Source organism: Patagioenas fasciata, chromosome 1, assembly GCF_037038585.1.
Source record: "Patagioenas fasciata isolate bPatFas1 chromosome 1, bPatFas1.hap1, whole genome shotgun sequence".
NCBI lineage: Eukaryota > Metazoa > Chordata > Aves > Columbiformes > Columbidae > Patagioenas > Patagioenas fasciata.
The window spans coordinates 155,861,436-155,885,522 of record NC_092520.1 but is presented as its reverse complement, the minus strand read 5'-3'; the positions used below and the strand labels follow the sequence as shown (position 1 = coordinate 155,885,522).

Below are 24,087 nucleotides of genomic sequence, written 5' to 3'. Positions count from 1 at the left end.
GCTGAAATCTAACAGGGGCCATTCACTTGAAAACCTACTACTTCAGTTTGCCAGGATGGAATGGACCTACTCCAGACAATTTCACCACCAACTAACTTGTTACTAAGGAGTACGTGGAGAGGGCAAGCCAACAAACCACATTTATTGATCTGGCATTAAATGAAAAATGGGGATAATGATATTAGGTAAGAGAAGTGACACAGAGTCCAAGTGTATGTGCAGTAGAATTTTGATTTATTCATTTTCAGGTGCCAAACAATTACATGAAAGTGGAACACTCTGTATCCTCCCACTGATTACATTCACAAAACTGGAATCCAAGAAAATCCCTCTGTCTGGTGACATGAGCCAGAGATAATTAGGAAGTGAATTCTCTTGTTGGTTCATTGTCATCTCTGCTGGTCTCATCTCCTAGTTAGAGCATGAAGCATGTGCCAGAAACACCACTTTGTCACATGCAAGCATTCTGCCCACAAAAGGATGCTCTCTATACCTTGGATACTGAAACACCAATAAGGAGGAATTAACCCAATTCTACAGTTTCAATTGCAACTGTAAGGACAAATACCTACCTCATCCACAAAGATCTTACATGAATGGGCTCCACTGGGAGCAGGAACATCTAACAAAACACAAACGTGCTTTGAAACATTATCCTTGTACTATAGTAGGTGGCTGCTCAATCTAAATGACCCACCACAGACATCTCTTCATCTTTATCCCAGACATGCCAGGTCTACACAAATCCAAAATCCCTGAACCTAACTTTATTTCCATAATGTGAAGGGGAAAACTGCTCTTTTCATTGATTAAAAGTGGGCTCTCCACTCACACATCCACACTTCTTTTTATAAACGTTGACGCTTCGACAAGTCACACACAGAACTCAAATATTTGCCTTGAACACCACCAACAATCTGCAATAAAAAGCATCAGATTCGAACCCTTGCATCCCCCAACCCTGTCCTTAACTCCCTTGGGATCACCTTAGATTTGACACATAATACATATGCATCAGCCCAAAAGGCTTCAGAGGAAAAACTGTGCTGGAGTGACATTCACACAAGGACAAGTGCAGCAGCTTTGTCAGGCAGGATTTGATACAGTACGTCTGGCAATGAGAATCAAACAAAATATATGGTAGTGCTGGCTTCAGGAAAAGTAACATGGATCTAATTCCTTCCAATTCTCTGAAGTACTTTTAGAGTTAGTTACATGGTGCAGTACAAGATAAACTACCTGTCACTTGTAAAAAGTAATGGAAACAATTTAAGAATCCAGAAATATGCTTACCCTATACAGAGATAAAATTGACATACTAGTTGCACTCAATCAAGTGTACACATTCATTCATAAAAAAAAACACTGGGCATTTCTGTTCCATGTGTTAATTTCTAAAGGAAAGTTTCCATTCACATTGACTTTATCTCTGAAAAAGTTAGACTTCAGCCAAATAATGACAGTTCTACATCTGTGAATACAGAGTGTTAATGCTATGGAACTCAGCACAAAGTTTCCCAATATTGATTCACAGTAACCAAAAAAAGCAAGCTTATAAAAGTCTACATTGTAGAAATGGTAACTGTGGAGCAATAAGCATTTTGATAAATTAAAATCTATTAAGACTTTACTGTTGACAGTGCCAGGTAACTTCACCTTGAATACATTCAGAAACAGAGGTTTTTATTTCTTAAGGTCAGCAAGCAGTTGTTACAAAAAGCTACGCTCATATGTACTGAAACAGAAAAAGAAGCCCTGCTAATAAGCTTAATGTTCACTAATCATTAAGACTTTCAGAAGATTCAAAGAGCAGTTTAACTCTCAACTTCAAGTAGTTCCAGACTATCAGTACCTTTGAGAAGAGGGACCAGAGTAAGTTTGCTCACACTGATGGTGTAGTCCCATAGAAATTGATGAAAAGCTTAGAGACACACCAACAAAAGGACTCAGCACGGACCCCTCGCAGGCGCACGGCAGGGTTTCTGCCTGCGACTGGGGGGTGGTTTTCATTGCATGCAATTAAATGAGGGCCAGGTTCTTGTGGCTGTCAAACGAACTCAATTTCTCAGTATCCCAAACAGAATAATTTAAAACCAGTATACAGAGTCCGTCAAAGGAATGCCACACACCCACTGCTTTGCAGATCTCATTCCCCTTTGTAAGCAGGGGAGAAAGCAAGGATCAATTGCAAGATGGCAGACTGCTGCATTGATTTTCAAACAGAATCTTCTATCAAAACCAATGGTGAGCTTGTCTTCAGACATAAGGAAAAAAATCTCATGTGATTCGAGTTGTTCTGACATCTGAGCAAAGGTAGGCATCAGCCTTCTGTAAGGAACAAGCAGCTATCAGTCATACAGTGCTGCAAGCGTAACTGAGAAGATCATACACGGGAGGCAAGTCTGGGGATCTATCCTTCGCTAGCACCCACAGGAGAACAGTAGAGGTCTGAAAGAGGAGATGAAAAATGGAGCAAAAACATCCTAGTCTGCACTGGGGAAAACAAATATCACCAGGTGTAGATAAGTAAGTTTCATAAACTCGTCTCAGGTAAGATAAAGACAGCATTAATTATTCTATCTTTATGTGGAATTTTTCACCTGGAAGGATGCCAGCACATTGGCAGCCTGACCCCAGCCTAGCAAAGCAGCTCTTGCCTGCGCTTACTGACACACAGCCCCACCACTCACTGCAGCTGGGACGTCTACAGAAGAAACCAGACACACCTGCGAAAGTGTAGGCAGGCTAAGGACTAGCGAGCAAACCAACCTCAGGGGAAAGGCAGCAGATAAAACTATGACAGGCTGCCACCTAAAACCCCAAGGCTGACCCATGGTACGTAGAAAGAAGTTACAGGAGCATGGAGCAATGATCAGGTTGCACTCAGTTATGTGAGTAGCACATACCAGGGGAGTGAAGGGGGGAATGCAGAATGTTGTTGGTTTGTTTTTCTTTTTTCTTTTCAGAAAAAGCTAGACAGGCAACAGGAAAACACAACAAAGCCTCTGCTGCCATTTTCTCCCTCAGGAACAAACAGTTCCCCAAACTCACAGATAAGCCACAGAAGCCAGGATCATCTCCAATGTTTTCTTCACAGTGCTCATGAGCACCAGTGAGCAGCCCCCTTCACCTTCCTCCAACAACAACAACTGGTCAGGGAACCTAATCTGGGAGGGGCGGGTTCCCCAGCACATAGGCAAATCCCCACTAAAATTTAAACAACACAAAGGTGCATTAATCAAACAGCACATTCACCACCAGCCTCCCAACAAAGAATGGGTATGGAACCAAAAAGAACAAGGAATAAAAAGCACCTGATCTCCTTCCAATATGCTGGTATTGGAGAGGCTGCGCAAGGGGACACAACATCAAGTTATTCCACAAAGATAAGTGCAAGCTCACCTCCCACACTTCAGGCTTTTGGTATGTTTCTGTTGTTGGGGGTTGGTTTAAGAAAGGTTTCTGTTAACTATGTCATTTTCCTATTTACTTATCCCAAAGGAAAAAAAAAAAAAAAAGCAAAAATGTGTCTGCCTAACATTTCTAGCAGGAGATCCACATTCAGACTTCCTAAAACGGAAGAAGCCCATCTAACAGATGAAAAGTTGTCTTGTCCCCGAAGAGGGCTGGACTCATTATTTCATTACCTTCTAGCATCTTCCACCTTCTCTCTGTCACACCTAAAATTGTTTGGAAAGCTCTGCAGGCAGAAAACAAGTCTCCTAAAATTCACCAAGAGAACTTGGAGGGTGAAGAAATTGCCAGATTATTAATATGGAGCTGACACTTCTTGCAAATAACTTCACTGATAATCTTTATTTTTCACCCAAAAGGTTTGAGATGGGTATTTCCCAGCTAATTCTGATTGCGACGTGCCTGTCTTGGAGTGCACTGCAAGCTGCCAACAACGGTGACAGGTGGTAAGCCAGGGTATACCAGGCAGCTCCCTCCAGGAGCCATCCAAAGACACACTCTAGTGCAGACAGACTACAATTTAAAACACACTCCACAACAGGAGTATTGGCCAAGATTTGGAAAGCTCTTTATACCTCCAGCCCCATCCCACCTGACATGCACTCTGCCTCGGGGTCCAGCTCCACTGAATTGAGACATACCTCAAGAAAGGTCACCAACCTACCTTCAAATAAGGACACAATGCCACAAAATTATCTGCTACCTGATGCATATCACATTGGCAAGTCTACTACCTCCTTCTCTCCAGACCCTTCAAGAACTCTACACTGATCTACCACTTACACCACCAAGACAGTAACACATACAATCACATAATGGGGGGAAAAAAAAAAGGCAGCTGTTTAACCCTTGCAAACCAAATGGCCACACTCTATTTGGGTCTAGATTAGAGCTTGATAGATTTCTGGCAGTTTCCACTATAGAAAAAGCCCACACACAAAAAAATAAAAAGGCTGAATCAGTTATGATCAAAAAGGTACAACACAATAAAGATGGACAGGTTGCGATCCCATTTATATCCAGATCTACTCCACTGACGCTAACAACGTTAGCGTGTGTTAGATGGGAAATGGGTGAAGATTATCCTCCCACTGATTTTACAGCACCACATTCTCAGAGTTTATGGTAAATCCTTTGAATTGTATTAAAATCTCAACCTATTTATAGTTTCACAATAGCACAAATATAAGGCCATAATCTTCAGCAGTTAACTATAGAGCATATTGAGAACTCTTGAAAGGCAATTTTTCTACATTCAAAAATTCACAGAAGAATATTTAATTTAATCTCTCACCTACTGAATGCTGAGTTTGTGTTCCAGTGGTATAATTCATATGAAACAAGGGAAAATAATAACTCTTGGCCAAGTTTTCTGAATGTGTGTGCAAACTACGTTACCTGTGGCATGCAACCAATGGAAATATCATACTTCTATCAAATTGCTGAAGCTGTGTTACAACAAACAATTCTGCATGGTGCCCGGAAGCCATGAATTAAAGCCCTCACAAGATCTGCTAAGGGCTGAGCACTCATAGTGAAACATGTAAGCACGGAGCAAACACAGCAGGAAAGAAAAAATATGCTAATTTTTCCAAGGAGTTGCCAGGTATTAACACAGATGGACACCATACAAGAACACATTCATCAAGCAAACGATACCAACTTTGGAGGAGTGGACAGCTGACAGAAAAACGCCAAACAAGACTTGGCTTCACCACAGAACAGCAGATCTACCAATTCCTAATCCTATCAACACACTAAGCCTCTACCATGTGACTCCAAAAACTTTAAGGGAATACCATTTTTTATCGGATATGATTCGGTGGCTACAAGCAGGGAAGGAAAGAGTCAAACTGAATACATCCTTTTTCTTTTTACCAAACAGCTACTCCCTCACTTGCTACAGCTATGCCTGTAGCCACGACACTCCAGAGCTGGCAGGAGAGATTTACAGGTACGGCTGAGGAGACTCTCCTGCTGAGCAGCGTGGCCACTCTGCCAGCTACAGCTGTTGGTCTGCTAAGAGGCATTGCTCCCTCTTATAAGCCTCACTCCTCTGCTCAGCTGGCAGATCCCTCCAAAAACACACTGCAAGTGCAACTTCCAAGTAACTTCTCAAGCAGGAAGGCAAAAAACAGAGAGAGGGGGACAATTTCTTTTTCTTTTCTTTTTTTTTTTTTTTCCACCATGCTGGATAAATTTCACAGCCAAGCTGCACAAAGCTGCCTCACTGCAATCCACGACGGATCTGTGTGTGCAGTCAGACATCCCATGAAGTTTCCATGGCCCGATCCCACCTTTGTGTGAATCAGCAGCAGACCTACGAGTGACTTCCGTGGGAGTCAGCACCCTCCACCCCCAATACAGCTCTACCCCTGGTGTCCACCGTACTAGTAAACTGGAAAATTAAAGTTCCCTTAGGTAGCTGGGAGTTTGAAATCGAGGTAATGATTACACTCCTGTGTGCCACCCCGCAGCGTGGGGCTGTACGGACACCCGTGCCCAGCCAGGAGCACCGCCAGGAGCTGCTCACCCGCCCGAACGCCCAGGACTAAGGCAGGGCCGGCCAGAAGCGCCCCCGTCGCGGGCGTCCGGCTCCCCCTTGCCGCGGGCAGGGACGGCCCGACCCGGGCAGCCGTCCCCGCCGCTACGGCCAACTTCGGCGAGCCGGAGCAAAGTTGCCCGTCGGCAGTAGCGGGTGGCCCTGCCCGGTCGCGTTGTCCCTGGCATCACCAAAAACAAAAAGCAGCGAAGCCGAGGGACTCGCAATCCCGGCGGCGGGTGCAGGGAACCGGGCCGGGGATCCCACCTCTGGGCGTGGAAGGACCCGCCGGGAATGGGCAGTTCCCGGAGCCGCTCTCCGTCGCGGCGGGTTCGCCAGCTGGTGCCAACCCCGTCCCACCAAACGCAAGATATAAGGCAGAAAATAATAACAACTGTAAAAAGAAACAACTTTGCTCCCTCCCGCGGGAAGTTTCCTGCGGGGAGCGAGGCGACCTTCTCGCGGCTGCCCCGGGCGGTGGCCGGGAAGGGGCTGCCGGCCGGGCTGCAGGGCGCTGCGCCCACCGCCGAGCCCCGCGCCTGCCGCAGCGGCGCCGGGAGGCGAGAGCCAGGACCGGCGGCAGCCGCTGAGAGCTCCCGGGGTGCCCGCCACCTGCGTCGGCGGGGAGCGGGGCTGGCGCCGAGCCGGGCGCTGCCCTCCGCGGGGCCGGGGCCGGTGCAGTCGCGGTGCGGTTGCGGCGATGCCGGTGCCCTACCTGGGTGCAACATACTTTGGAAATAGAAGATGACGAGGATGAAGGAGCCCACGGAAGTGACCAGGACCATCCTGCACACCCGGTTCATCCTCATTACTTCCAGCACCGCCGGCTTCATGGCGTTGCCCGGCGGCGCAGAGAGAAGAGCGCGGCGCGCACAGCTGGCACTACGAGCCGCTCCGCGCCCGCGGCGCTCCGAGGTGCCGGGGATGTGCCGCCACGCCTGAGGATGCCCGGGCGCCCGCGCCCCGCACCGGCGGGCGCTAATGCCTGCGCTGGGCGTGACCACGCCGCGCGCCAGGCGGAGGGGCGCTCTGCGCGGCGCGGGGGGTAGGCGGGCCAGCCGGGGAGCCGGGGCGGAGCGCGCCCCCCCCTTCGCCAAGGGGAGAGATGGTCCCGCCCGGCGGCGGCGGCGGCGGCGGCGGCGGGCGGGGACGCGCCCGGCTGCCTCAAGGGGCTACGGCTGCCGCGGGGCGCGCCGGTCGCGTGCGGGTGCCGTTGCGGCCGCCGCCGGCGCTGAGGGGGAGGCGGCGGTTGTGGGGGCTCCGGGCTCCTCCCGGCGCCGCCAGGCCCCGCTCGTCCTCGCAGGCGGCGGCCGGGAGCTGCTCTCGTTGCGGCTCCTCGGTTGTGAACTTGACCAGCTTGGGGTAACTCTCGCCCTCCTTGAGGGGCTTTGGGTGCTCCAGCCCGCCGGTGAGCGGGCGAGGAGTGGGCCGCCGTCTCCGCACTAAGGAGCCTCTTCCCCACGCCCCGTTAGTGGAGAGAAATTCTCCTACTTTTCCTGTTTTTGGGGTGTGTGGTGCCTGTGTTACTCCGTTAATCCTAAATGCTACCTTCCGGGTGTTCTCTCGCTTTAGTACTATGTAAGGCATCGTTTTATAGCCGGTCCTTGTCGTTTCTTCCTCGGTGTTCCACTGTCCCAACCGGTGGCTGTTAATATTTATAATCCGTGTAAACAGTGACTTCCAGTAGCACTGAATCATCCCTAGCAAAAATAGTGCCACCTGGCATGCCAGCAATGAAAGGGAGTTTATTGTGTGTATGTGTTTGGGGTTTTTTCTTTATTTTTTTCTTTTTTTTTTCTTTTTTTTTTTTTTTTTTAAAGTGCAAGACGTAAGTTTTCTGAATTAAGGGACTGATTGCTCATTTTTCTGTGGAAAATAAAAAGCTGCTTCCCCCAAGGTTACTCCACTGAAGTCTACCTCTTGGTGGTCGGAGAGCAACAACAGGCAATGAGATACAAGACGTACGTGGGAGGAATGCAGAAGAGCTTACTGCAACAGAACAAAAGGCATCTGCCTTGCCCACACGTGCATCGGGGTTTGGGACATCTGGGGCTTCTGGTGGGCCGGGGTGCATGAGCAGCTGCAGGTCAGCTAAGTCCTGAACTAGGTTTCTAACATTAACCGCACAGCAGAACTCCCAAAGTGGGACTATCCACTTCCTTGGAAGGACAGGTGCTGGAAAGTACATCACTGAATGAAATCAGCTTCTTAGCAATGTAACATTTATCCTTGCACTGTGCTAACTGTTCTATTTGTTCCCCTGGTGCACCCAAATACCGTTTTACTATTGCTTTTCTTTTTGCTAAAGTGAAAGTCGTGCTGATACTATCTGTATGTGTAAAAGGATTTTTTCCCTTCAGATTTCTGTCCTCATGTGGCTGGGGGGAGGAGTCTTTAAAATGAAAATATCCCTAAACAGACCCAGCCCAAAGCTGGGAAGCAAGTGAGGTAAAACAGATTTTAAGCTAAACCCCACCCCCCATGCCCCCCAAAAACCACACCCAACGAACAAAACCAAAAGGTACAAGTATTCCTTCCTGGCTAATTGTGACAGAAACATGTACAATCATCAGTCTTCCATTGAGGCTTCCCAAAAGCCAATTAAAAGGATCTTACCTAAAGGAGAAACCAATAATAGGTAGACATTTGTGAGAGAGTAGATTATTTAGTCTTGGCCTAGAGTTCCTTTTATTATAAATGATTTTGATTGCTCATTAGGGTTTTATGCAATATTAATTTTGGTAACTTTCTGTAGATGTTTTTTTCAGCTCTTTTGATATGCAATGACCATTTTCTAGTCTTCCTAATGTAAAGGAAGCTTTAAATTGATTTTTCTCTTTTAAATCCAAAGCTCAAAAGTAACACAAAAGCATTCTATCAAAAACACTAGATAAAGAGAAGTACTAATGTGTAATACATCAAAGTAGTGAATCTTTAAGTCAGTCAACAAAAGTCAACCAGAAACACAGACTGGCATTTCAGTGTCCATCCATCAATACATACGCTGCAGCACAATAGCAACTGTGGTATTTTATCAGAAAGAACTGGACTGTGTCCAGGAATGTGGATAAGAGACCAAGGGATGAGGGCAAAAGCCTAGAACTCAATACTTCATCAAGTAACACAAGAGAAACGCTTTAGGCTGCTAGAGGGCGGTCAGTTGCTCAGTTAACAATAATTACTCTTTTTTTTCTGAGCATCGTCCTCTGATGGAAGGATGGAGCGTTTTAAAGCAGCAGGAAGAAAATCACCAGCCATGTTGCCATATACTATCAAAAGAGCATTATAATGCAATACCTTCATTACAGACACTGACAATCACAAATCTAAAATCCACACGCATGCTTGCAGCATCTCTTCAAACTCTGACATCCTTTCTAATTCTGGTGAGTTAGGACAATGAAATGCAGCAGCCTGGTTTTTTTAGAGACTGAGACAGCTGTGCTTAGTTTTCCTACAGAAAAGAGCATAATCGAGGGAACACAAGGAAGCGCAGTTGTCTTTCCAGACAGGTGCCAAGTTTTAGAATAGGTACACGCACAGCTCAGGCAGTTCTTCTAAAGCACAACTCCGAGTGGAAGCTTCAGCAGCTGCCGAGCAGTAGGGAGTCCGGATAGTACTGTAGGTGTGATCACCTACCATTCCCGTGATAATAACCAGCCTTCAGTATCTCTGAATAAAAATAGTCTCGTCATCCAAGAGGCTTCTGGAAAGAAAGACTTAAGAGATTAAGTACCAGATGCCAGTGACATCAAAAGAAGTCCAGACAGTGTTTTGTAGATTATTTTGTATAACAAAAAAGCTTTACATAAACACACACACACACACACACACAAAAAAAGGCACCCACCCACATCAGTATTTATTGATAAAGCTCTAAAAATAACAAAACCACAGTTGAAAACCAGCACAGAAATACAGTGTGTGGTAAGCTCAGGGTGCAATTTATCAAAAAATGGCAAGCAGGCTAATGTTGAAGAGTATGTTGAAATGTGAATCAGAAAAACATTAGAAAATAGAGGTATCTGTGGGAGACATGTAGGTGCTTATGCAAGTTTTCATCTGTAATGAAAGAATCTCAGAAAAAAAAAAAAGTTACTTTGTTTTATACTGATCAGCTTCATCCTCTTCAAAACACAAGGTGAAATCTTTAGGGAATGTCTTCAGGTGGTTGCAACTAGTATTATTGAGGGAATACGCACAAGCTTTTAGGCGTGTAAGCCTTCTTCAGATCTGAAACAGAAACAGTAAATTTCAGACTCTGTCTATCTTTAGACCGTTATGACTCCACTCCCATCACGACTCTTACCACCAAAGGATGAAGCAGTCTAGTTAAGTGGATCAGCAAATCTGCTGGACTTGTCTCTCTGGTTATATTCTGTGGGAATAGTTTTTAACTTCCCCTGCCTAGAACAGCCATACTATAAAGAAACCAGGTGGTTTTTGTCCCCCAAAGGAAAAAAAAAAAATTTCTTTAATGATTCAAGCCAGTCAGCGGACCTTTCATTTGACCAGTTGCCCTAAACTGTGCTGTCTGAAGGTAGGAAGTCAAACAAAAAAAGACCCATGTTAATGGTCAGGCACTCCCCTACCTCAGACCTTGTAGGGCCCTGTAGCGCAACCTGAGACTGTTAAATTGTGTTGAGCAATGTTATTCTATTAATGTATGATAACAGTCTTTCAAGATACAGATTTTGAACCCATTATAAAAAGTCACTGAGAACTTCCGTACCCCAGCTGATTGCAGTGGAGTAGGGCAAAGCTCATTCACCTACACAGATTTCTCAGTCAGCAGTTCACCATATGCATGTGTAAAAGGTCACCCATCTCCAGGAAGTTACCACCATAGAAAACTGAAAGAATAATTTCTGGTGCTAGGCAGATGTCTTGTCCTCTTCCCCCCATATAAGAAATCCCATGCACCTAACATGTTCCCAAAGCTGAAAAATCTGCTGCGTTTCTGAAATACCTTGTCCTGCATCTTGCATTTTCTGTGGTGATGCCTTAGGTAACGCCTGAGTGTCTGCTTTGGCCAGGAATTTGTGTTGGCCTTTATACCCTGTGCAACCTGAGTACTGAATTAGAAGGAGAGCTCATGTTCTTGGAGTATCTAACTCTTGGTTCCAGGTAAATCTCTAGTGTTCTTTTCCAGGAATATAAGGCTGTTGGTTTGTGTTTGGCTTTTTTTTTCACCAAAAAATTTTTAAAATACTTTCTACTAGATGTCATTCTGCTACCCAGTTGGCTTCCTCCTACATTTCAGAGAGGATTTCATCTGTCTTCATTCTAGACAGAACAAATTTATGGCTTCTTGGACTGCCTGCCTTGTAGGTAATGCAAACCAGACTGATGAGAGGCAGTATTTCTAAGAATGCAACGTGTATTATCTCAGTCTTCGTATCTGAAAGGCACTGTTGTCTCCACCTCTCCTGAACTGTTAGACCACAGGTTAGTTTTGTGTTTTCTTTGTCCCTTAAGGAATTGCAGCTTCCTGCTTCACTAGTAGTTTTGTCCTGTGATGAGAACAGATTCTTCCCTCTTCTGAGGAGAGTCTGAGAAACTGGAGAGCAAGACAATGTTTCCAGGGCTAAATATAGAGACACTCCCATTTTTGAAACACATGTGGTACCTTTATTATCTACTAGTAATCTTTATTATTACCTTCATTATTAACTATTTGTTATTAATCTCAATAGAAAAACATCCAGGCAAGCTTTAGGAAGCTCCTGTCTGATGCAGGCCCTTGCAAGACACATTTTTGTCAGAGTGGTACATACCTGTGTGCAAGCACACTAAATTCTGCTGCTAATGTCAGTTTGCTGACAGGACTAGATGAAAATGCTTGTGTCTCTTAAAACCAAGAATGCTGTACATTTAAATGACTTCACAAGGCCGACAAAAGTTTCTGTTGTAGAACTGACTTGATTTAAAGATGGCAGAATACAGGACCATGGTTAAGTTAAACAAGGTACGTGAAAGGACAAGCACACATTTGCCTTAACCAAATTCATAAGGAGAAGCAATATATGATGTATTTCAAGATCAAAGTAGGACATACAAGCAAAATCTCTGGTTGATGCAAGACCACTGTGATATTAATTGCAAAGCTCTTAGTTAAAAGGCTTGGAGGAGACAGGCATAGAAGCAACTTTTTAAGCTTTGCTTTGAAGGATGCAGTTTCTAGAGGTGGTGGATGCTTACACCTCTGCCTACTGTGACCAACAGCTGTAGTGGATCAACCCCAGTGATCCAGCACTGTCCAGGACAATGTCACTGGCTTTAGAGGAAACATCAGTAGGCCCTGCAACAGGTAGCAGTGGTCAAGTCTGCCAAAAGACTGATGTTTGCTTGCGATGTTTAGTAGCTAGAGCTTGGCCTTGTCCTGCAATGCAAATGGCTGCACTTGAGGAACACCCCCCAGAAATCCAAGAAAAATTCCAGTGCATCCCATCACCACAGCTACAACCAGAGCAGCCAACACAAATTCCCAGCCAAAGCAGACACTGAAATATTTGCCAAGTTCCACTGAAGTTCAGCTCTCTTTTTTTTCACCTTATGTGCACTTCCTTTGCAGTTTTCCCTATTGCTAGTTAAGGACACTTTTTATGAAGTGAAATTACGGGAGTAAAACTTAAATGCAAGGGCCAATGCAGCTGCAAGGCAACCTTTTCTGTCCATGCAAATTCCCCTTATATTGAGTTAGTTGCATTTGTTAAAAGGACTTTTAAATGGACAAGTATTTTCCCCAGCAATGGGAGTGCACCCTTAAGCCGCACAGAAATTCAGATCTCTCTTTCAACTGACCTTAGGGGCATCATCTGAAGTGTGACTCAGAGCACAGAGAGGCTGAAATAAGGAGGAATTACTGTTTTTTCACAGGGTTGCTCATCCTAATTCTATTCTCAGACACCAGGGATTACTCATGCTCTTCAGAACATATTGCTGCCATCCTGCTATGCCCCTCATTAGACACAAGGGTCTCAGAATAAAACCTTGCAGCCAGGAAGACAGGATGCGGTAGCTGTTGGTGAGCAGAAGCAGCACACCACCAGGACAGTACAAACTGCATGTGCTTTAGAAAACATAAGCATGCTTGCTCCATTCACCCTGCAGCACTTTCTTGCCTAAAAGCCAAGCAAGCTACTTTCAACAGTAAATTAATTTGTCTCCAAGAGTTGAAGTGGTTTATATGTTACTCTGGGGGAAAAAGTCCCAGCCGAATAGGAACAAACACACATACTTAAAAAAAGAAAAACCAGCTTTGCGGAAGTGAAGAGATTCATAGAAGAAATTATTGGGGGTGGGGGGGGAGGTAATAAGGAAAATATCTGAAAAAGCAGTTACTTAGATTGCTGCCATTCTACTCTTCTAAATTAAAGACAAAATCATCTCCTGTGTTTGGGGTTTTTTAAAGTGCCTTAACATGATTGTTTGGCTTTTCTGAAATAATCTCTAATTATTTCTGATTATGTAAATAACTTGCTGGTATTTTCTGTAAAGTGTTTCTTTCAAAACCATTATTACTATTGTCACTTGTGGTGTAGATCCAGCTCACTAACTCCTATATTCCATCAAGCTGGTCTCCAGCTGGTCAAATGTTGATACACGGTTAGTCAACAGAAAAAAATACACATTTACATGACACAATTTATTTGCCCTATTTTGAGCATCTAAAGTGCAATGAGACAAATCACGCCCTGAAAGTGCCCACTGACCAAAAACCTCCTGGATGTCCAGCTCTGCGACAGACACCTATATTGGACACAGGCAAGGTTAGGTAAAACAAATCCCAACACAGGTTTCTAAATTTCTTTTTGGTTTGAAGGAAACGCTGCCCAATCTCATATTTTCTGTACTGTAATGTTCAGCATTGTATCTTGTTTTCTTGTCACCTACCTTACAAAATACTTTACAGTCAGAAATGGGAGCCATATTCTTCATTGTTACTTGAGCATGTTAGTTTCAGTAGAGGTTGTTTTAGGTCAATAATATACGCTCTCTTTTCCTATATTTTTTCTACCCAAAAAATCCAACTAGAGACAAATAAAATGTTTCCCATTTAAAGTTTTAATGCCATCTGAAAATAAATTACTTTCATACAAGATTTTAATTCATTATGATCACCAGAAAATCCTTTTTTTTGTTTATACTAAACCTGAAGGTAAACACATCTCTTCTTCACCTGGAACTTGTTCAGAAGACCATTTTAAGTCAACAGATGCTGGGAAAATCCTTTGTTATTTTTCAGTGGTGAAACAAGTTCTGTACAATTTTTCATTCTGGTTTTCCATGTATAACCACTACATGTTCAATACGCACATATTTGATTTAAACATATGCTTAAAGTCTTTAAGACTTACGTGTGTTGAAGATTTTCCAAAATCAACAGCAAGTCAACATGGTCTTAAGTGGAAAGTCACATACCTCTTATATTGTTACAATTTTCCTATGTCTCATTCCTCTAACGTTTGCATTAGGAGAAAAAATCCACTGAAGCCAGTAGAAATGCAGGTGTAAAAAACAGATCCAAGGCTGAAAACAAGTTTTTTTGTGCCCAAAGGAAAATTGCATTACTGAAAATCATCAGACTGAACAAGCGAGGCAGCAATTCGTACTTACAAGTATGACTTTTCTCACTGTCTACACTGCAGTGACCTTAGGCTTGAGAAGTGCTAGGAGTGCTTAACTGAAAAGCACTGTGGGATTGTAAGGAGCAGCTTAGGAACACATCTAAAAGAGAAGCATTTTCTAGAGCTAATTAAATGCTAGGTTTTTTTCTCTTTCACCATTCCTCCTCAATTAAAAGGTGTGACTTCAGGGACTCTTTCTATTTAAAGGATGTCTAGGTGATATTCCAGGAGAGGGAACAGAGATAATAAATCACACAGCGGCTGTTGAAATAATATTATCCAACCTGTAAAGACCTTTTCCAAATCACTTCACACATCTGTCACTCCACCAGTATTGCATCTATATAACGAGTTACTGCTTACCTTTCCCTGCTGCTATGGCTCGCCATTCTTATGAACCGCCTACACTGGAGTTATGATTCCAAATGCACTATGAAGTCTCTGGAAATGAGAACACAATTCCAGCAAAGAGAATCTATAAACTCTATTGATAGCTGACTATGCAAAACCATGGCTTACACGGTGAACCATATCTTGACCTAAGGAAGAGACAGGGTTTGAGTTCATCACTAGTTTAACTGTATTAAGAAAAATTAGCACACTTATAAAGGTCACTCAGCTTTAGTAATTTGATAAGCCTTTCTTCAGCAGTCTAGAAGGAAAAAAGGGATATTTATGTCACCTTTCTTCTGAACAACAACTTAACTTCTTACAGAGCATCAGCAGCAACTATAGCACATTTTCTTGATGCATTCTGGTATGGTTTCAGATCTGGTTTATGAAACATGAGCCATAATTCTATCAAAGCTTATCTCTTCCTGGAGATGGGCTAGGATAACATATCCATATTGACTCTACAACATCTATCAAAAGCTGATGAGGAATGAATACCATTAAGCTGTCTGTCTGACCCTGCACAGGAAGAAGAACGGCCTTTTGCTGTATATGATTCATTGTAAAAAAAAAAAAAAAAAATCAGAAATGCTTTCTGGAGGCTCCATGCTGCTTTATTACTTTCTTGTAGTTAATATTAAATAAAACCAATAGAGAACGTATATATGTAGTTTGGACTGCGAAACTTTACAACCTTATTAACTTTCAAATCTGTGTTAATTCTCTTTTCACTGATCTCAAAAATCAAATAATGTTGCAAATGCATCCTGAAAGACACCTTTGTTTTTTAACAACAACAACAAATACATATATATATATTTTTATATATATATAAATTTACCTAACTCTGGGAAGAAAGTTTTCTGCCAACGCAACTGCACACTGTCCTTTCCAACGACACAAAAGGGACTTCAAATCACTTCATAAATAACAGCTACTGGTATAGTGTCTATTTGAGTGAGAAAATTTCGAACTCAGACTATTGAAAAGTAAATGGATCTGCTTGTACTGACAGAGTGCCACACTTTCAGTAAATCACTCTATACAGTTGAGCCAGTATTTGGCACAGCCAGGGAGAGTGAGATTTTCCTGGAGGAGATCAGCCACTGGCGGGCCAAGAGATCATTGTGTTGTCAGGAGATCAGTTCAAGGAAGTTTGCATCTCCAAATGGTGCAAGCCGTTCATTCTCACCAAGACTGAAGATTTTTATTCCCTTTGTGTGTGTCATTTACCAAATCAACTTTCTGCATGCCCATACCATAACTGAGTGTGGTGGGTTAAGCTTGGGCAGCTGCTAGACCCCCAGCCAGCTGCTCCCCCACTCTCCCTCCTCAACAGGACAGGGGAAAATCAGGTGGAAAATTCATGAGTTGAGATAAAGACAGGGAGATCACTTATTATTCCAATTACCATTATGGGCAAAATAGACCCTGCTTGGGAAAGATTAATTCAATTTATTGCCAGTTAGAAATAGAATGGTGAGAAACAGACAGAACTAAAAAAACTTCATCATTCCCCCAAACCTTCTTCTTCCCAGCTCATTCTCAGTCCTTCACTCTTCTACTGCCTCCTGTCCCAAGCAGCACAGGGAGATGAAGAATGAGGATTGTGGTCAGTCCATAACAGTTCCTCTCTGCCCCTCCTTCCTTCTCACATGGTTCCCCTGCTCCAACAAAGGATCGTCCACAGTCTGCAGTGTGGATATCTGCTCTGACATCGTCCTCCATGGGCTGCAGGGAACAGCTGGCCTCACCATGGTCTGCACCACAGGCTGGCAGGGAACCCCTGCTCTGTCACTTGGAGCACCTCCTCCCATTCCTCCTTCACTGACCTGGGTGTCTTCAGTACAGTTTCCTTCCCTTTTTTTCCTCACTTGTCTCTCTCACAACTGCTACACAGTATGTTTTACCCTTTCTTAAATACATTTCCACAGAAGTGCCACCAGTTCGACTGATGGGCTCTGCTTTGGATCTATTTGGAGCCAGCTGTGTCTGGCGTGGGGGCAGTCTTGGACCTCTTTTCACAGAGGGCACCCCAGCAGCCTTCTGGCTACCAAAACCTGGACATGTAAGTCCAATATGCTGGAGACGTAGACACGATCATCCTTTGGGTGTTTGAATTGTAAACCTTTAATCTCCTCCTTTTGCCTCATTACCACCAGTTTGTGAAGTAAAAAATTAAACAGACCTAGTTCAAACCACAGCCTGCTAGCCCACCATGTAACTGATGGGATTAAGGGGGGAAAAAAAAAAAGGAAACAAGACCCCATCTGTGATTCATTCTAAGGAGAACATAAACCATGACCAGAAAGCACTTTAGGGAAGTGGATTTTTAGCAGCTTTGGATACGCATTAACACAACCTTTGCTGAAATGAGATTTGAGGCTTTACAGAACTGAACAAGCAGCAGTTTGTGCCAGTGGCACAAATCGCACATGAGGCTGGGGAACCACACCATCACTTCTTGCAGAAGAGCTCAGCAATAGCAACCAGCACTCTGGTCTCCTTCAGGCTAGCTGCTTCCCTTTGAAGGCCAACCACAGGTTTCTTCAATCACTGCAGGCAGAGAGTCCTCTTTGAGGCGTACAAGTAGCTCTTGTAACTCACCCACAAGTACTGATGTGCAGGCAGCCACCGCTGTGCTTCTCAGGGCAGGTGGTCTCATGGGCTTTGGTCCTCAGTAGGGAGGCGACGTGCTGCAGCATGCCAGGAGCTCAACATGCCAGGAGATCACCTTTCCTTTTCTGATAGCATGCAAGAGGGAAGCGACAAGTGAAGGCTTGTGATGGCACTTCTCTTTACTGCACTTCCAGGGACAGTTAGAAAAGCTCCCATAGAAAAGGGTCTCCTCTCCATTCCATAGCGAAGATTTATCTGAAACACCAGAAACTTTGTTGCTCCAGTTTAATGTTACACTCTGTAGTTTTCAGACTCACCATAAGGTAGAAGGCTGAGGGAAGAAAGGAAAACCAGGTCATTTCTTCAATAACTAAGTCCAGTAGCAGGCCCTGCCTTTAGCCTAACCTTTGCAGTCATGCTTTTCATGACATTATTTATAAATATATGTTAATTTTTGTGGCTGCCAGTATCTGTCACAATGCTAGCAGCAGGTGCTGAAAGCATGTATACTAAACCAAATATCCAGTAGCTTTGCATTTAGGGCAGAAAAAAACATTAAAATGAAATTCTCTCTCCAGGGACCCAATCATCTTGCCAGTTCAAGTTGCCACACACACCTGATAAAATGATTGTGCCTCAAATTAAGCCTTCTAATTTGTGTGTAAAACTGGGTCACAAAGCTTATTTCTTCCTCCCCTCATCCCCCCTTCACAGCTCCTGTACATATTAGTGCACTATATTACACACAGAGAAAAATATGCTGAAGGGCAGACCTTTGTAGATGACACTTCAGCATATCTACACTGTGTTACAAGCAGAGCTGGCAGCCAGCTTGAAATCTGAATCAAAATAAAGAGTATTTTGCAGAGGTGCTCTCTGAATCTGTTACTGTTATGCTACTCCCCAACACTAATGCTATCAATATAGTAATCTTACTACCTCCTTTTGGGTTTGTTTTTGTTTTGTTTTTTTTTTTTTCTCCCCTGTTTGTGTCACCAGTATCACAAAAATCTTGTGGGTTTTTTTTTTTTAGGTGTTTCTCAGTCCCTTGAGTTGTGCTGGCAGTTTCCAGGCCAGAGTTTGTAAGGTAAGTTAACCGTTGTTGTTCATTTGCAAAATGTTCATTATGATATACAATACAGTAATCACAGAAGATTTCTGTTTCCTTCTTCTCCAGATGCAAGGGTTAAAAAAAAAAAATCTAGAGAAATCCGTACTTATTTAGAAGAATTATCATTATACTGTAATCTGGGAGATAAAACATTTGTCACACATAGTGACAAAGCCCTCCAGCCAAAGCCTCAACCATCCAGACAAACAACTGATAGTTTTATCCCCCCACCAGATGTTCCAGCTGCTCAGGTTCGTGGAATACCCACTTCCATCACTGCTCAACAGCAGCAGACTCAAGCTCTTGAAAGTCACCCTCTGACACCAGGAACAAAAGGTCAAACCATAGTCTAGACAGAAGCTGTAAACTGGGATGCTCAAAAGCCATCAGTCTGACAGGATGAAAGAGGAGCCTAGCAGGATTTTTGCAACTGGTTATGTGCAAAATATGTATCTTATCAAACATACCTCCTTCCCTCTTAACTTAATAAACTATAAACACAGGTCAGATTTTTGGCCCACACTACATTCTGTATAATTTCATAGGTTTTTGTGCATTTTTGTTTATAAAAAAAATAACAATAGCACTGTTTTCTCTCTTTTTCAGTAAGGTATTCAGTCACCTTATGTTAGGAAACCAAATCCAAAAGCACAAGTCAAACACACTGAAGATGCACCTTGATATAGGCAGAATCAACTCAACAGAAGTTACCAGAGATTCATTTAACCCCAGGATTAAATTCAGTCTTCTGTCTGGAAACACCAAATTGAAAAGCCATCGCAAGAGAGAGAACTAAACTATACAGCCTTTATACTTCCATTCTTTTTCTTGGCAAACTCATCACAACACTGCCAGTATCATCCCAACATCAAGTAGTAGAGGCATCCCAGTCAGATCTCTAACACACACTTAGCCTGCCCAGGGCCCACATTTCACCCCACCTGTTTTATTGTGCTCAAGTAGTGTAGCAATCCGAAGGTGATGAACGAAAAATGCAGCAAAACACTCAGGATTTACACTCAGCTAATGCCTCGTCATGTTCCCACTTGCTAAACTCTGCTGTGGTATCATGGAGCAGAGTTGAACACCACCTGCATTTTGCTACATAGCTCTAATATGCATGCAGCTCCTGTGCCCCCTGCCTACTTTGATTACTCCTGCTTTTGGCAATTAACATCAGGAGATTAACAATTGGCTCCAAGACAATTGACTCTGGGGGCAATTAGCCTCTTACACGCACCTCAGTAGTTGCCAATTTCATAGAGGTGAGAGGTGCAGGGGCTATTAATGAAATGCATCAGGAAGAAATAACTGAGCTGTCAGTTAGTCTTGGGTCTCATCCATAATTCTGCATAAGAACAAATGCCGTAATTCTGCGTCCCATGTGAATCACAGAAGTCAAAGTGAAGTCACCTTAGAAGGTGACTGCTTTCCTTTGCCACAAATAAGGGATTCATTGGATGCTCTCGTTATGGTAACATCCATTTAAAACTTTCCCTGTTTTACACAAATGAGGTGGTAGTGAAGTTAAATGACAAGGCTGTGCCAATTTCAAGTCATACCATTCCTGTCTGACTTCTAAAACATAGCTCTCTTGGCAGTCTTATGTTGTGTATAAAAACAGATATCTCTGCAAGATGAGTGCTGTTTGCAATGCTGCGGTCAGTTCCTAACCAAATCCAAAAATACATGAGCTGTTTCAGAAGCAGATGGTTTAATTGAGTCATTTAAACAGCAACAAAAAATGCAAGGTTGGTGTGGGGTTTTTTTACTATTTGTAGTACACCATGAGCTCAGTTCAGCAATCCTTCACTATTTAAAACCTTATTTATATTGGCAAGAGTTGTGCGGGCATACATCCTTTGAGAATAAAGATGGCTTGCAGGTTTTTACTGTTTGAAGAGCAAAGAAATACACTCTGTTCAGCAAATCATTGTGTTAGAAAACCAGGTGATGCACAAGTAACACAATGGTACCACAGTTGTATACCAGGAGCTTCTGCGGAGTAAATCTGTGAAAGGAATTAGGCATTTTATCACCACAGAGGGATCCTCATGCTCCAAGAGGAGAAAGAGATGCTCAAGACTGACAAGGAATAGAGTGCTGAGCCATCATTAGCAGGTGCTGCCGGGGAGGCTGAATCTTACATCATGTCCCTTTCCATTACTTCATTTTGTGGGTATGTCCACCTGGGAGCCCACAGTTAAATATATTATCCAATAACAATGTAGATATTAACAACCCCTGCAGTCAGGACTGGAGTTCAGGACACTCGGCAGCTCTAAACACCAGAGTTGGAAGTCTCAGCTCTTCATCAATTTTTCTGTGAGGATAGACAGCGGGAAACAGTGTCATCAACCTTATTAAGGTCAAGATAAACAGCATCCACTGCTCTCTGCTTGTCCACCGTGCCAGTCAACTCATCATAGAAGGCCACCAGATTGGTTAAGCATGTTTTTACCTTCATAAATCCATGCTGACTACTTCCAATCACCTTCTTATGCTTCATTTGTTTGCAAATGGTTTCCAGAATTAGCTGCTCCATTACTGTCCCAAGTATTGAGGTAAGATTGACCAGCCTATAGTCCCCCAGATTTTCTTTCTTGCCCCTCTTGCAGATAGGAGTGACATTTGCTTTCTTCTAGTCTTCAAGAATCTCTACTGATCAGTGTGATCAAAGATGATCGAGAGTGGCTTTGGAGAGACATCACCCAGCTCCCTCACCACTCATGTATGCATTCCATCAGGTCCTGTGGACTTATGCATGCCTGGTGTGTGTCCATGTTCCCTAACCTCCTCTACTGAGGGTAAATCTTTGTTGCTCCAGCCTCTTTCTCAGGGGCCTGCGATTCCTGAAGGCAATTCCTACCAGTAGAGACCAAGGCAAAGGCTTTGAGTACATACCTCAGCCTTTTCCATGTCCTGTGTCCCATCCAGCAGCAGGCCCACATTTTGCCTACTTTTCTTTTTGCTACAGATGATATACTAGTAGAAACCCCTCATGGCCTTCACCGCAAATCCAGGTGGGCTTTTGCACACTCAGACAGTGTCTCTACAGTCCTCCTGGGTCACCTGTCCCTTCTCCCACCTCTTGTGTTCTTCCTTTTTCTCTTTGAGGTTTGTCTGGAGCTTATTCTCATTCATCCATGCAGGGTTCCTGCCACCTTTTCTTGACTTCATGTGTGGTACAGATTTGGGCACTGACAGTAAGTGAGGGCTCCTGGAGCAGAGTGGGTCCCCTTTGCTGGGCTCAGAGAACATCTTCCATATCTGCACTTCCAGATATATGTATGCACAGCATCCTGGACATGCTGACAAACAAAACGGGAGTGAAACGCCACGCTGGGCTGAATGAAGAGCAAGGTAATGCAGTCTGCCAGAGAGATTCCTTTGAGCAGGACCAAACGGTTTAAAGAAGCTGAAACTCTTTTTTAAGGAGCAGTAGCAATTCTGCTTTTCCTGCTAGCTGCAACACCAGGTACAGGGGGACGATCCAGCTGGAGGACTACCCCTGTGCAGCAAGAAAAAGGGGCAGAATTTGAACAGTTTGAACACATATTGCAGAAGAAGATGCACAGTTAAGGCTGCATCCATTTTTCCCATTCTTGAGTCTGTTTCCTGGAGTTCATTGCCTGCTATCTCACTTTCCCATGCTAAAAATGTCTCTTAGCTTGTATAATCCTCCTTCAATAGATTTTTTTTTTTCCTGTTAGCAAATTAAAACTAGTGCTCTAGAGACCAACAAAAAGCAGTCTCTTAATGCAGGCTGGCTTTTTAAAAGGTGCTGAGCACTTTATTTGAGAATTGGAGAGGGAGAAACAGTCACATAAAAATTAAATTACACCTATTTGATACCAGTCATCATTTTATTGCACATAAAACCTGAAAAGCAAAACATTTAAATTCTTCAATATTTTCAAGTCAGGTATCTTGTAAAACAGTATATTTAGCATAAGATATATTCTCAACCAAAATATTTATCTACCAGTTACCCTAGACAGAAGTCAAATAAGTGCCAGTTTAATGGTGTCTGGCATCTCAGTTTAAAACCTTTCAGTTACAAAGAGAAGAAAGTGAATTCAGAATTCCCATAGACACGCTGGGCTGGATCTCCTCCAGGCCAGAAGCAAGGGGTGTACTTGGGCCTGGTAGCTGATGTGCGCAGAGGGCAAGAAATGAAAGCACACTGCCAGTGTCCTCGGATGAAACCTGGTCGTCTGAACCAGGGACAGAATGTAGCAGCTCTTCATAGCTTCATTTCTCATCTGTGATATTGCCTGTGAAGTGGACATGGAGGAGCACAGTATAGGGCAGGGTTGCACACAGGTTTAGCTTGGGTGGAGGAAAGGGACTGTGGGGATGTTGCTGAATATCGCCTTGTTAAGCACTTGATAAGGTTTTCATCTACATAAAAAAGCCAGCCATTACCACTGTTAAGTCTCTAGCAGAATTCATCCCCTCGAGGATGGTGTTTGGGTCTTTGCCATTTATGACAGATAGTTCACCCAGGAACTTATTGGCAATTCAAACTCCTTAGTGACTGGTACTAAACAGCCTTACACTACACAGCCTTGAAGGTCAGAATTTCAAGGCAAGAGGTAGAGCTGGAAGGAAGCAAGGCAGCATAGAGAATGGCAAACATTCTCCTGGAAAGTATATACACTGTGCTGGTTTGACTGAAAAATGAATTAATTTTCTTCATGCAGTTAGAAACCTTTCTTTTTCATAGCTAGCACAGTCATTATTTGGACTTAGTTTGAGAACACAAGATAACGCCCCAGAAGAGAGTTAATGTTTTTAATTGCTCTGGTGTGAGAGCCAAGGACACTCTGAGCGCTCTGCCCACAGGTGTGAGGCAGCCAGGAAGTGGGGCAGAGGTGGAGCAGAGCTTGACTGACATCCAGACTGATCAATAAGAGTATTCCGTCCCATTAGCACCATGCTAATTATTTAAGGAGAGTTGGGATCTTCCAGTCTCTCTTTCTCACGTGTTCATTTTTGCTTTTTTTTTTTTTGTTGGAGCTGGGGAGTTCTATTTAGGAAATTTAGTTCAGTCTTTTGCCATTTTGCAGAGATCTCTGGGTTTTTCTGCCTTTTTTTGCTTTTTCCTCTTTTCCAGATCAGTTATTTGGGACCAGGTGCTGCTTCCTGGGACTGGCTGCTTGGTGTGGGCGGAGTTTGTGAGGAGTTGCATTGAGTATCTTTTACATTCTATTTTTTATCTCTATATATTTACTAATAGTGTATTAGTATTTTGTTATTTTATTAAACTGTGTTTATCTCAATCCAAGTTTCTCTCTTCACTTTAGATTCTCTCC

The 24,087-nt window shown here is 43.5% G+C and overlaps 1 protein-coding gene and 1 long non-coding RNA gene across 5 annotated transcripts in view; one reads left to right on the top strand and one right to left on the bottom strand.

Annotated features, from left to right (window-relative positions):
- CHST11 (carbohydrate sulfotransferase 11) overlaps positions 1-7,002 on the bottom strand; it is a 183,109-nt gene extending 176,107 nt beyond the window's left edge. Inside the window, exon 1 of one of the 2 annotated variants that reach the window (XM_065862687.2) lies at positions 6,732-7,002. In XM_065862687.2, the coding sequence (XP_065718759.1) occupies positions 6,732-6,849 (118 nt within the window). In that variant the 5' untranslated portion in view covers positions 6,850-7,002. The remainder of the gene's footprint in view (positions 1-6,731) is intronic. The other variant, XM_065862689.2, reaches the window with a different exon arrangement.
- A 280-nt stretch (positions 7,003-7,282) lies between these two features.
- LOC139825540 (uncharacterized) overlaps positions 7,283-24,087 on the top strand; it is a 31,494-nt gene continuing 14,689 nt past the window's right edge. For 2 of the 3 annotated variants that reach the window (XR_011735628.1, XR_011735629.1), the window contains exons 1-2: positions 7,283-8,022; positions 18,692-18,745. This is a non-coding gene — a long non-coding RNA (uncharacterized lncRNA). The remainder of the gene's footprint in view (positions 8,023-18,691; positions 18,746-24,087) is intronic. The other variant, XR_011735630.1, reaches the window with a different exon arrangement.